At 40.1% G+C, this 14,566-nt stretch overlaps 1 protein-coding gene across 2 annotated transcripts; it reads right to left on the bottom strand.

Annotated features, from left to right (window-relative positions):
- Positions 1-1,101: 1,101 nt before the first annotated feature.
- On the bottom strand, positions 1,102-8,821 carry KCNJ8 (potassium inwardly rectifying channel subfamily J member 8). 2 transcript variants are annotated; one of them, XM_070410589.1, is made up of 5 exons: positions 8,807-8,821; positions 8,457-8,594; positions 7,852-7,952; positions 7,162-7,604; positions 1,102-2,734 (listed from the first exon to the last, which is right to left on the bottom strand). In XM_070410589.1, exons 4-5 carry the CDS (start codon positions 7,533-7,535, stop codon positions 1,840-1,842), a joined length of 1,269 nt encoding a protein of 422 aa, XP_070266690.1. In that variant the 5' UTR covers positions 7,536-7,604; positions 7,852-7,952; positions 8,457-8,594; positions 8,807-8,821; the 3' UTR covers positions 1,102-1,839. The 2 variants fall into 2 exon arrangements, with proteins under 2 accessions (XP_070266690.1, XP_070266691.1); XM_070410590.1 differs by lacking the exons at positions 7,852-7,952; positions 8,807-8,821 and having other exon boundaries at positions 8,457-8,796.
- Between the last annotated feature and the right edge of the window lie 5,745 nt (positions 8,822-14,566).

Raw genomic sequence — 14,566 nt, 5'->3', positions numbered from 1 at the left:
TCACAGAAGTGTTTCAATATTTTAACAATTGATACAGCTGCATTCATATGTTCTGGGTGATGAGCACCCAGCTTGGAAGTGGCAGAGGTAGAGAGAACAGGTCATACACTGGGTATATTTTGAAGGTAGACCTAACAGATTTTGCTAAGAGATGGCATGTGAGGTATGAAAGGTGTCATGTATGACTCCCAGATTTTGGCCTGAGTGATTGGAAGAAGGCTTTGTTACTGAAAAGGAAGCATTTGGTTTTAGACACCATAAGTTTTAGATGAGTATTAGATATTCAAATGGAGTTTCTAGTACCTGTTTGATGTATAAGTCTGAAGTTCCACAGAGTGGTTAGAAGTATTCAGAAATGAACTCAGTAAACTGATCATTTCCATTCCTTGGGTTATAACACTAGTCTTTTGTTTAAGACAGGATTTGAATATATGTTTGATTCAGTGTCATTTATCTCTTGTTTCAATGTCCATAAATGAACTAAAAGAAATACAAAATAAAAAATCTGTATAAAAAGCTACTCAAGAGCTCAGTTTTCTGATGTTTACTCATGTGGAATACAGGAAATAAGAATAAACCCATAGCTTATTAGCCTAGTACTTTTCTCTGTGCCCCTACCCCTCCCTGGAAGATGCAGGAGCTAAAGATGATTTAATAGAGGTTTGATAGGAAATCTCACATCAGCAATTGAGGTAAAGCTAAATTTATATATGCCAAGCCTGATTCAGATCTTTCTGGGAAGTAATGTGAAGTAATGTGTAGTTTTAAGATGGGGAGGTGGGAGAGTCAAAAAGTTACAGAATTTCTATGACACAACAGGTTCAGATAGAAAGCCTAGAGAACATTTTAAAACTTGGGATGAAATGAAAAAAAATAATAAAACAAAAAGTAGAGTTTTCTTAAGACAACAATCTCTAGGAGAGAGAGAGAGAGAGAGAGAGAGAGAGAGAGAGAGAGGGAGAGAGAAAGAGAGAGAGAGGTATCTCAGAGATGTTATCATTATATGATATCTCCTTCCCATGCCTCTAAAAATGTATTGTTTTTCCTTGAGATTTAACCAGGGATAATTTTGTGAAAGAGGAATCACAAAACCACAGTGAATACAAAGAAAATATTTTAATAAAATATTCAATACAACATTTCCCTGTGGGGGCCCTTACGGAGAAGTGAGAAGGTGAAGGAAATGACTATCATTGTTGGGAATCCAGTCCTAAAATGAGAGGGGGATGTTCTTAGCTTTTCCTCTAAGCTTGTTGCCCAGTTTTGCCAACAGGCAGCCATGAGGAGGACCAGGAAATCTCCAGAGGTCATTGTGAAGGACCAAGTGGAGGAATAGATAGAGCTCAGCAGTTTTTGCCTCGTGCTTTTTACCAGGTGCAGTGTCATGGGAAGGCAAAGGCAACATATTGGTTGATATATAAAATATGTTAATACAATTTTAGTTTCCCCTCCCCCTCCTATTCTATTTGTATTTTCAGAGTGAACAATAGAAACAGAGAGACCCGTGGGTTCATCCACTAAGCATTCCAACAGAATCCTTCCTTGGCCACCTTTTGTATTCAAGGTCCGTTACTATTAATGTGATTGTGTTTCAGACAGAGCGGAAACGAGAGCATACTATTCTCTACACATAAATTAAGCGTATCACTGCAAATATTGCATGTATGAAACAAGTGTGAGCCACGAATCCTCCCCCTTGTGCGTTACTGTTTTATTGATAAACAAAGTGCTATTGTTTAAATATGAATATCATTTAGTGCATTAAGATGTACAGTCTGGTAGTGCCCTGCATACAGCGTCCACACTTGCTACAAAGACTTCCTTGGGGCCATCTTGCTGTCATGATTCTGGTGTGCTTCCTTCTGGAGTCATAAACTGCACCTTTGGCACGATGAGGGATGAGTTATTCCTCCGGATAGAGTTGTTCCTCCTCATGGAATTATTTCTTCTCATGGAATTGCGCTTCCTCAGAGAATTCTGATGGGACAGTTCACTCTTCTGGAGGGTCTGGATGAGGATGGAAGGCTTCTCATCCAGCTCTCGGGCACTGCACCTGGGAGCAGCTACTTTCACAGTGTTGCCAAATTTGGAGTAATCCACAGAATACACTCCCTCCTCCTCAGTGACAATAGACACGAAGCGATGGCCCCATTGGATCTCCTCAGCGATGTAGGAGGTTCTTGCTTGCGTGGTAATGCCGGTAGTTTCGACCACTCCTTCTAGAATCACTATGACCTCCAGGTCTTGGTTGGCCAGGTCAGTAGCTGAGATATCATACAAGGGGCTGCGCTTGTCAATCACGTGGCAGATGATTAAAGGGGCCACTAGAAAAATGTTATTACTCTCAATCGGGTTGTCCACAGGAATGTCGAGTTGGTGAATAGGCACCACCTCTCCTTCCGGGGTGGTTGTTTTCTTGACCACCTGGATGCGCACAGAGGCACTAATGATCATGCTTTTCCTCAGGTCGCCCACGCGGAACATGAAACACAGCTTGCCATTTCGGACAGCAATCACAGCATGGCGACTGAATATCAACGTTTCTGCCCTCCTGTGAGCCTGAGCCGTTTTCATGAAAATGCAGCCCAGCATGACGGCATTGATGATCAAACCCACGATATTCTGCAGAATCAACACTGTGATGGCCAGAGGGCATTCCTCTGTCATCATTCTCCCTCCAAACCCAATTGTCACTTGCACCTCAATGGAGAAGAGAAAAGCAGAGGCAAAGGACCTGTAAGAAATAATATCAGAAAGTAATGCCATCAGATCATGTTTTGACTAATGAAATAACATACCAAGCTCATTTTTCCTTCAATGTCAAAAACATTATTTTTCTAGGATGAAATGTCCCAAACTGAATTTGTCATCTTCTTCCGCCAAAGGCTATTACATGCCTTTGGAAAGACCAGCCAACTTAACTTGTCAAATGCCTAATTCTAAACACAAGCACTTGTGTTCTCTCTCTTCGCTGCATACATCTACTTCCAGACTTCTAGGGTACAATACTACAATGTTTTCTAGGTCATGTAATAATCGGCCTACTTGTTTAACATAATAGAAATACATGTTTGTAGGAATATTTTACTTAGTGAAATAATGTACTTTCACAAAGGCATAGTTTACTTTGTGAAAATTTCTGCCAGATAGATCTTTATTATGTATTGCATGTCTGTGTTTAAGTGACAAGTCATAAGGAAGGTTCTGAGTAGTGAGTGTACTTATCACTCACTAACTTGACTCATATTCACTAGCTAACACTTAGTGTGTGTTCCTCATATACAGGAAGCACGGTGCTAAAAAGTGGTGCAAGACACCAGTATTTTAATAACTACTATTTTTAATTAAAAAGAATGTTTCGCCATTTGGAAAGAAAAATGTGTTCTTACTGACTTTCTTATTTTCTTCTGTAAGTGATCTAGAGAACGCTAAAGCTGTTAAAGGGAGAATTCGAAGCAGAGATGAGCAAATGACTGTAGCAAGATCACAAAATTAATAAGAACTTGAATCCCCTAAATGCTGGCCTAGTGCTTTGAAAGGGCAAAGGGCACAGGGAAGGGGTCAACAAGTGTCAGGATTTTCTAGGGGAGCTTTTGCAAATTGGGTATTTCTTCTGTATCTCTATGATTTACACACTGATTTGGTAGATTTAGGGTGGACCTGGGTAAGACTCCAAAAAAGCTCTCAGGTGATGCTGATCTATCCCCCTGGTTAGAAGCACTGCATTTCATTATTCTTATCATTAATTTATTCACTTAACTACATATCCATTACTGCTGTAGCTTCCTGTTAGAAATGACGTTAGCCCTGTGTTTCTCTCAACTCCAATCAAACTTCTCTAATTTTATAGAAGATAAGCCTCCTGTCAAAGTATTATCTATCTGCTGCTGCCACACACAAAGAGTGAGCAAAATGTTTAAGCATTTGAAAGCTGTGTATACACACTGCACTTTAGTGGGGCATCATGAGGTGGGAACAAGTATACACAGATTCTTTCTGCTAGCTTTTAGGAGGAACATGCAAATTTATTTCCCTCTTCACCCTTTTTGTTGCTAAAAAGATTCATGGAAAACCACAATAGTTGCCTTTCCCACTAGTTGCACACAAAATATATCATATGATCTAAAAAGATGGTAACAGCCTGGCTGGCCTGGTTTAGTGGTTGCGGTTTGATTCCCAGTCAGGGCACATGCCCGGGTTGCTGGCTCAATACCCAGTGTGGGGCATGCAGGAGGCAACTAGTCAGGGATTCTCTCTCATCATTGATGTTTTTATCGCTCTCTTCTTCTCCCTTCCTCTCTGAAATCAATAAAAATATATTTTAAATAAATAAATAAATAAATAAATAAATAAATAAATAAATAGATGGCAACAGGTAAGAATGGACCCCAGAGGAGGGGCATGGACACAATGTTGATTTCTTTTTTTCTTTTTTTTTTAAAATATATTTTATTGATTTTTTACAGAGAGGAAGGGAGAGGGATAGAGAGTTAGAAACATCGATGAGAAAGAAACATCGATCAGCTGCCTCCTGCACATCCCCCACCGGGGATGTGCCCGCAACCCAGGTACATGCCCTTGACCGGAATCGAACCTGGGACCTTTCAGTCCGCAGGCAGACGCTCTATCCACTGAGCCAAAACGGTTTCGGCTGATTTCTAATAATATTCACACTTTGAAGAGCAGCCTAATGTTGACTATCTTTAAATGTTTAGTTATAATGGCTTGAGAGGCTATTCAGGGGCCAATAATGTTTATTGCTTATTTTACGAAATAATTTAATTCTAAACATTATATAGTGCAAGACCCAGCCTTTTATGGACACCTGTCATGCTAAACAACCTCAAGAGATGAAAGTGTTTAGCTGCTTGTTTGTTCTACTACAGAGGATGTTAGGCTGAATAAGAGAGGAAATATGTTGATTAATTTTCTGACTCATGTTAGCGAGTTATCCCACATGAAAGGGAAAGTGAGCCATTCTAAAACGGGAATGGTAAAATGTTATTCGGACATACCAGTGAGTATGCATCACAATAAGTTGTTTCCAATTATGATGATATGGTAAGAAAATGGGCTTATGAAAGACAGGAAATGCAAAGAATTATAAATGTTACTACTCATCTTTTAAACCCTCTTTGGGAGAGAATAGAAATTTTTCTGTTTCTATATTTTGGGTAAAAATTTGTTATTATGTATGGTTTGTTATGATTAAACTGTGTGCTGAGATTAAAGTATCAATAGCATCATACCATTAAAATAAAACTTGTAACCTTAAAGATGTCAAAAATTTTTTTAGGTAAAAGGGCAATTTAAAAGGCTAAAATTATTATGCTGATAAAATCAACTTTGTCTCACTGTATTTTTGACACCATTTCTCATACTTAACGTTCACAGCAGCAGGAATGCATCAGGGGAATAGCCATGCTTCAAAACACATCTTGTTGATAAATGGGAGCTAAAGTAAAAGAGCTGCTAGCAATTAGTGTGCTCTATAAAGTTCTAAAAAAAAAATCATTGAAAAGCTACCACTTTTGATGATTCCCCCAATTGCTTAATGACTTCTTTTTTTTTTTTTGTAGGAAAAGCCAACATGTTTACCTCATAAATAAAATATGTCAAGGTTTATCATTTTTATTTTTTATCTTTTTATGAGTGCCTACTGCATATTTATTAAAAATGATCCTAATAGGAAAATGATTCACCAATATAAATGCCAATAAATATCTTAAAGAGAAATACAGATAATGATATTTAACTTAAGGTACCTGTTAAACACAGTATTTCATTATTTCCTTTATATCTGGGGTACTGATGATCTCCTATATGTTTTACCTTTACTTTTTATTTGTGATAAGTTTAGGACAAGAAAATATCTACTCAATGGTAAAGGCAATGGATCAATTCCATATAGTTTTCTTTCCTCATAATCCAAGCTGGAATCTGCGGAATGTGATCTCTGCACACAAATCTCCTTGGCATGCTGGCATTGCAGACACTCAGGAAATGGAAGGATGGCAAGTTCAGGGTCTAGGTCTCTGCTTCTTGCAGTGGTTTGCTAGTTTCCTAAGAAGTCAGGGTCAGTAAAGGTCTCATTCTTTACAGTTTCCTGGCAGAATGGTGCTTGCTCAAGTTGCTTTCCTTGATGCATTATATGAATTAGAAATATCATTCATAAAGTATCCTGGGAAAGTTTCTAGTATTACAACTAGTGTTTTGCTTCAGAATGAACATTTTTTGGAAGCGATATAAATTACCTCTTTCCATCTCCCAACAACAACAACAAAAATTAAGAGACAAATCATCCCAACTAAACGTTCTTAGGCCATGTGAAAATATGAGAGAAGATTCACTGAAATCAAGTTCACTAGACTTATCTTTGAGAAACTTAGGATATAAGAGAAAGAAGCAAAAGTTAGGCAATCTAAAAAGTGTCTTGTTCTTATCCTATTAAAACTTTTGAAGAAAACCACAACGTGAAATAACCTCTACATAATCTCTTCCATGAAAAATTTGGACTAATTTCCATTTAAAATTAATATCTTATAGTCCTGAATCTTAGCATAACTTTTCATTCTGGAATCCAATGCAAGCAATCAGCTATTTAAAATATTCTTGTTAAAGATGGGCTTATATTTATTTAGTTCATTTTATGGATTTCAAATCTAGGGCACCTCTCCACCAGTGTCTTCCCATTTTTCTCATTATTTCTGAAAATGTCATGGGTAAGAGAAGTCATGGAAATATATTACTAGCATTTGCACAATACTTTTTCCTGATCAAAGATATCTACTTGTGAGCACTGGAAATATGGACAGCAGCTTTTTCAGACTGAAAACTAAATATGTGCTTCTTTTTTTTTTTTTTTTTTTTTTTTAGTAAGGCACTCTGTAGAATGCTTGGAGCCACAACCATTTTTTAATAACTGGCCTAGGATTTTCAAGGCTAGCCCATGGGATTGGAGCTTCACATTTTCAGAGATGCCTCATCCATAAAGCTACATTAAAAAAGATTTTTAATATGTTAGATTAGCTTTGTTGCTTCTGAAGTTACTAAAGCAAATCCTTTATTTCACTGTCAACAAACTGGAGTGATAAGAGAGCAGTTTCCTATACTGTTTCCTATATTGTTTTTGACCCCTGCTTCATCCCACCGCATTCTTACCTGACATTAGTCACACACACAGCGGAGTCCAAGACACTTTTCTCCACTCCGCTTATCTCCATGTAAGCATAGATGTCCCCGTGGGCAAAGGCCACCAGCCACCACATGATGGCGAAGAGCAGCCAGCTGCAGAGGAACGACATGGTAAAGATGACCAGCGTGTGGCGCCATTTCAGGTCGACCAAGGTTGTGAAGATGTCCTGAAGGAACCGGCCCTGCTCGCGGATGTTCTTGTGCGCCAGGTTGCAGGCCCCGCTCTTGGCGATGAAGCGGGCTTTGGCGAGGCGGTCTCGGATGCGCGGCTTGCGCAGGTTCTCCGCCGCGATGCGCGCCAGCACGTACTCCTCTGGGATGATGCTCTTTCTGGCCAACATGGTCCTGTCACCATCGCCAACCTAGCCACCTGCCTCTGATCTGCCTCTCCTCCCTGGAGACCCGTCCTCCTGCAAAGGGAAACGATGATTAAAAACCTCCCCTCCCAACCCCTCTTCCTCGCCTCTGCAGTCCTTGCATTTAGGGATCTGTCTATACACTTGGAGGTGACAGGCAAAGCTAAAGGTAGGGTTTTATTAGTCTTAACACGGAGTTAGTTTGGGCTTCACTTCTGGGATCCCAAAGAAATTATTTGGTTCGAAGCAGAACTCTTTCAATAGCCCTTATCATTTTGAACATGGATGGGTATAGTCTTACTTAAGCAAAACGTGGAGGCTGTAAGCAGCAGGCTCAAGGAGAAATCTTGGCGATTCACCGCGTCTGTAGATTAACGCAAGCATGCAAGCACGTGGCGGCGTCTAGAACGAAAATTAAGGCCAGATGGGTATCGTGGTCTATTTACGAAAGTATTTACATGATAGAGCAATAGAAAAAGTTGAGAGGGGGAAATTCTTCCTTCGTTCTTTTTAGACGTAGGCGAAGAAGAGGCCTCGGTCTCTTGCGCAGTATAAATAACGCCTAGTGTCACTTGACAAAATAACAAGCGAAGTGCCATGAACGTGAAAATTACGAATAAGTATTTTAAATTTGAAAGAAGTATGAGTTGCACTTAGAAATACTCTCCATTGAGACTCATGATATTATACATTGAAAACTTCTTTGCAACGAAGGAAGCAAACATACAAGCTGCAGGGAAAACCCGGAACATAGCCCCGCGGGCTCGCAGAGAAAGTTAAAAGCGTGCCCCGAAAAGTCCATCCAACACTGCAAATCTCTGCTGTGTTTTTGCATTTCAAATCTCTAGCGGGGACGCAGACAGCCGGGGTCCCCGTCCGCTCCCCGGGAGGAGCGCTGAAACTTACAGACTCCGCACAGCGGGTGCGGCGGCTGCACCTTCCCGCAGACGCCGGCGGACCGTGGGCAGGTCCCTCGCGCTCCCATCCCAGCGCGCCAGAGCCGGGATCGCGAATGCCGGAGGGACAGGTCCCGGGGCGCGCGTCCTGGAAAGAAAAGTTAAAATAATAAAAGGTGCAATTGCATCTGAACGCGGAAAGGGCTGGAGGAAGGGGGATGGGTGTAGCTCTTCCCCTCCCCCTGCTCGGCTCTACTCCCTTGGCCTCCGCAGTGGGCGGAGGGGGGTAGGGGGGAGAGGAGCTCGGTGATGATGCTCCACAAATCAGCCTCCCAGCTCGGGCTTTGACGCGCGCCAGACCTCTGAGGCCGCCGAGGTTGTGGAGTGGGGGCTGGAGAAGTGGTGGGGCGGTCGCAGGGTGGGAGCGGGGCGGTCGCGGGGTGGGAGTGGGGGGCGCATCCGGGGAAGGTAGGGAGCCGGCCAGAGGGAGGGGCAAAGGTAGGAGGGCGGGACCTGTACACCAGCTCATTTTCCAGTAGCTCTGACCCCTGCCGCCAGCTTGACACGCTCTTCTTTAAAAGGCTCCCTGCTCAGGGGAGAGAACTTTATGAGTCTAAGTTCACTGACGTAAAGAGATTTTTTTTTTCTGTAAAGTTGGTAAATAACTGGACTACTTCAGATGGAATAAAACCAGATAGAGAAATAAGAGAAGTAGTCTTTGGAGGTTTTCAAGCTGTTGAGCAAACACATTTATTGATATTAAATTTCCGTCTAGTAAGGATACAGGTGGAAGATGTTCTGAAAACCATCATAGCAAACTATTTCTTCACTAGACAGATCATCTAGCTCTCAGGAAATTACACACACACACACACACACACACACACCAAGGAGACGAAACAATAATAATTTTTTAAAAACCACTCAGAGTGTCTTCCAATGAGAAATTTTACCCCAAACAGGGACCGCTGTCTGCACTTTAAAACTCAAACGTTCCTTCTTCAGTACGTGGCTGCTTTCTGAAATGCTGCAGCTTCTCCATACTGTCGCGATGGTCTGAATGGTTAAACAGAGCAATTGTGCAGGAGAAAGGTTATGCGTTAAATGTGTTTCTATAGCTTTTTGAAAAGGAGCCAGCAAAGACAAATGGCTTCCTCCATAGGTCAAGCCTCCTGGTTTGGCACTTGTCTTAATGGAAACTTTAATTCTTGGAAATTTCATGTATTTTCCAAGACCCAGGGCAGAAAGTGTATGGAGCATAAACAGTGTGTTCATTTAGTTATCAAAAGACCTAAAATTAGTCTTTAATGAAGGCAAACAAAGAACATTTTTTCTTCTTATGGATAGATCTGCTTAACCCCTTCAAGCCCGAGGGTCCTCGCCTGACAGTGGTAGCTCTCCTCTTCTTTGTTGCTAATTTTTACAGTAAATGATGTGGTAGTTTTACTGCAAGAGGGTGGGGATCAATTTGTATCACTAATGCCCTCATTCTATTTTACAATTGCTTTTGGTACTACATATGCCCTATTCTTTTAGCTTGGTTAACATTCATTAAACATCTATTTTGTGAAGGTTTATATATATATCATAGTTTCTGTTCTTAGGGAGGCAGACAGTTTATAGCACAGAGAGATAAGCCCTGGCTGGTGTGGCTCAGTGTTACAGCGTTGGCCCTGGCACTGAAGGGTCTCGGGTTCGATTTTCTGGTCAAGGGCACCTACCTGGGTTGCAGGTTCCATTGATCCCTGGCCTCTCTCTTTTTTCCTACTGCCTCCCCTTCCACTGTCTCTAAAAAAAGAAACCAATGGAAAAAACCCTCCAGTGGGGATTAACAACAACAACAACAACAACAACAAAACAAAAACAAAAAAAATGAGAGAGACAATACCTTGACAATAAACTCTAATACAAACAAGGATGTGATTGGAAATGCCATGAACATTTAAATGAGAGTTATTGAGGCTAAAGAGACTGAGAAAACTTCGTGGATTATTTGGCATCTAATCTAGTCTTTGAAAGACCAGATATATTTGGGGTACATAGAAAAGCAGAGAGAGGACATTCTAAAGAGAGGAAACATCATGAAAAAAAGTTAGAGTATTGACAAGAGTGGTCCATGTTTTAGTAACTAATTTAGTCAACATTGATGAGGCCTGGTCAGCAAAATAGCAGTATTTTTTTTAGTCCAATCCTCCCTAGGCAGTTTCCATCACCCCCACTCTCAACATATGATGGGTTACTCATGTACTTGCCCCTTCTCCGCCACACACAAAACCCATGAAACTAAGGGCTGCTGAAGAGCAGGACTGTGACATGCTTATCTTTGTATCACGAGCCAAATCACAGATCAAATTACAGAGGTGCTCAAAGAACCCTTTTTAATCAATGAATGGAAAGATAAGGTTGAAAAGCATGTTGGGACCTTGAAAGAAAATGCAGACAACCTTAAATGCTGAATAAAAGAGCCTGGGCAATCTTCAGTAGGTAGTGGTAAGCCATAGAAAGAGTTTGATGAAAGAAAACAGTTAGGGACTGCTTTAGGAGGACTGATCAGGAAGCAGAGGCTCCAGAATACTGTGATTGGCAGATAGAAGGGGTCACACTGGAAAGTACTGCATTGATTAGAGAAGGAATAAATATGTACATAAATATATGTTTATATACATTTCTCTATTGCTCACTGATAATACGTATATTGCGTATTTGTATATTGCTCACTGATATTGTCAGTGAACAACAGACAAATATATACAAAAGGAATGATATACAGAGTCAATATTGGGAGGGGAAAGTCAAAGGCGATGGGATATTAATTGGGGCGACAAATATAATAGGAAAATTGAAGTGAGAAGAGATGAACTGCTGAAAAAAATTATGAGATTTGCAACAAGTAAATCTATATCTGAATTCTATGAAAATGCTGTTCTTTAGTTATAATGTATACACAGAACTCAATATTTTCCCCTAATGAGATATATTCTTCCAAGTATGCCATTTTAAGTGGTTTTGGCTTGTTTTAAACTGACAAGCTATACCATACTTTTTATTAGTCAGTAATGTAAGTTCATTAATTAAAAATAAGGACACTAATACATACAAAATAAAGGTCAAATTTTAAGAAATTAAGAAGTAAATTTTGACAATAGAATGCCTGAAAACAAATAGCCATATAGAAAAGGTATGAATGTGTATTATAAAAATATTATATGTTTTCTTTTTTTTTCTTTTTCCGTTCCCTTCCTAACATTTTTTTTAAAACCAACTCTTTATGTGTTTTTATTTTAACTAGTGTTTCTGCACTGGGTGGAAGCTGCATGAGCACAAGTTGTTCGTTGTTATCACCACACACCCAGTATCTGGAATTGTTCCTAAGTCTGAGAAGTAGGTCCTCAGTAAATACTTGTCAAATGAAGGAAAGAAGCAACAGTACTCCAAATAGGGTGTTTCTCTCTTTCTTGCATTTTCTCATTTCTCTTCCCCTCGTGGTTTTGCAACCATTTCTTACAGTCCACACAGATAACCTGAAGTTTGGAGATCTCTTTGAAGTCTATGGCCTTACCTGTCTGCAAATATGCCCTTCCTCATCACCTCTCTTTATCCCATTGTTTCTCTCCTTCAGATTATTCACTCCCTCATTCCTCAGCAAATCCCCTAACCCACTCCAGGTCAGCAATACTTAAACTTGCTTGGCATTTGCTGGCTATGTTTCTCTTTATAACTTGATTTTGAACTTAATGGAAATATATCTGTAACCCCCAAAAGTCCTTCTGGAAAAACAGTAGCTGCTCAAAAATATTAATTATTGATTAATCTCTAGTTTCTCCCCATTTGGCTCTTCCTCTTGTATTATGGTCCTATGGTGAACATTTAAATTTTCCTCTGAAAAATTTGTGGAGGAAATCAATTACTCTCTTAAGAACCCATTGTCTTATTTTAATGTTTTATTTATTTAAGTACTATTTTGCTGTCATCCACTAGAATACATGCTCTTTCTTAACTGTTCTATGATTTTCCTAATTGTTCTTTTAGGAGTGAAGACTCATTTGTGCACTACTTCTAGGGGAGACCAGTAATAAATTTAGAACAGAGCTAAAATTTAAAATCTTACGATTTTCTTGAATATTTACGAATCCCGGTAGAATCTGTTGCATATCAGAGGAAGTTATGCAATTGGAAAGCAATTCAGGAATATCTGTTCACTTGTAAGTAAATATCTATTAGGTTTCTTTTAGACCCTATGAGCATTTTATTTGTGGATAAAGAAGTTTCTGAGAGCCTCATTCTCCAACGAAACCTACAATTTGACTTACCTTCAAATAATTGGAGAAAGGTTTTACCCACTTGTCTGCTGCAGTGACTACCAAATACAAACCAGTAAAGTCCTTGAGATAAAGGGTGAAGTCCTCACATACGGTGACCTTGTCTTTGACTTGACTTGTGAATTTTGAACTCTTGGATTTCCTGAGCTATATGGATGTAAGAATTTGGATAGTCTTCAAAATGATAATGGGAGAGATTCATGTTAACAGCCCAAATAAAGGTTGGTCTATTTGCTTGGTATGCTGCTTTATTAGTGTCCTCATATAAACCACATACTGGAACATATTGCTTTGGAATCAGCTTAATAAAACTGTTACATAAACTAGTAATCAAAACAACATGTTATAAACTCACTTTTTTTTGGCGTTATCATGAAATGAGAATAACAGTATAACTCTTCGTACTTATCTTTTCCAATGAGCTCAGAGAACATATCTTTTTGAGATATATAACTATTTATGTGCAAAAAGCCTCACTCTCCCTTAAGTTAGGTAGCCCCATTTTTTGAAAGTTGCCCATCAGAACCATTCATAAAAAAAGACCTCCATTCAGTTTGCATGCTCAATTCTTCAATATTAGTCCTGCTCTCAGGTGAATCAGAAAGTCGGGAAGGGGACACTAATAACAATCACATCTAAGTGAACAAAACAAAGTCCCTGCTACAGTGCATTCTTGGAAAGGAAGCCGTTTGTTAGCAACCAACTAGACAACTTATACATTATGTAATTATCAATGGTGTCAAGATTGATAAAGAGAATAAGGCAGGCCAAGGATTGACAGTAACTGGGGCCAGAGATCAGCCAACGTTACAGAGAGTTGAGAAGAGACCTATTTTAAAAGGTGACATTTGGTGGTGAAGGCCTTTGGGTAGGGGGTGACGGTAGGGCCGGGCCAGAAGAAGTCAATGAGGAAGGACAGGGGGACATATGTAATACTTTCAACAATAAAGGTAAAAAAAATAAAAATAAAAGGTGACATTTGGAAAAAAGAATGAACCAGGTGATGAACTGAGGAAAAAGTGCTTTAGGCAGCTCAAGGGCAAGTAAAAACTTTGAGGTAGGAAATAGCTTGGTGTGTTTGAAGAACAATTACAAGTGCAATATGTCCAATGGAGAAGAGGGAAAGCAGGGGATGAGATAGAAAAAGTGGGAAGTGTATTCACATTTACCCAGTGAATGAAGATGGAGGGTCTGCATATATTAGGCTCTGAAGAACATTGACCTAATCCTCGAGACAGCTGTATGTTTGGTTATTTTCTTCATTTTACATAGGAGTCAATCAGACTATAGCTAAATGACTTACTTAAATAAAATCCCATGTAGGTGAAAAGTTCTGACAAAGTCAAAACATCTGATCCCAAATTCTGTGTTTTTCTTACTGAAAAATATCTCAAAGGAATGATTGTTAATCTATGGTCTAGCTACATGAGAAACACCCTGCAACATTATTTTCTGCCTCTCAGACTTTTATCGAGCAAGGATAGAATCCTATATAATAAAAAGCTAATATGCAAATTGACCAAGCAATGGAATGACCGATTGCTATGACATACACTGACCACCAGGGGGCAGATACTCAACACAGGAGCTGCCCCTGGTGGTCAGTGCGCTCCCACAGGGGGAACGCCGCACAGCCAGAAGCCCTAAGCTGGGCTCACTGCTGGCAAGTGCAGTGGTGGTGGCAGGAGCCTCTCCCATGGGGAGTGGGCCTAAGCCATCAGTTGGACATCCACCGAGGGCTTCTGGACTGTGAGAGGGCACAGGCCAGGGTGACGACCGCCCCCCCCCCCCCCCGAGTGCA

This window comes from Myotis yumanensis, unplaced genomic scaffold (assembly GCF_028538775.1).
Source record: "Myotis yumanensis isolate MYYU_CA2020_CCGP unplaced genomic scaffold, mMyoYum1.0.hap1 SCAF_3, whole genome shotgun sequence".
NCBI classification, from domain to species: Eukaryota; Metazoa; Chordata; class Mammalia; order Chiroptera; family Vespertilionidae; genus Myotis; species Myotis yumanensis.
Note: the sequence above shows the minus strand (reverse complement) of the source record. Positions and strands in the feature narration are given on the sequence as shown.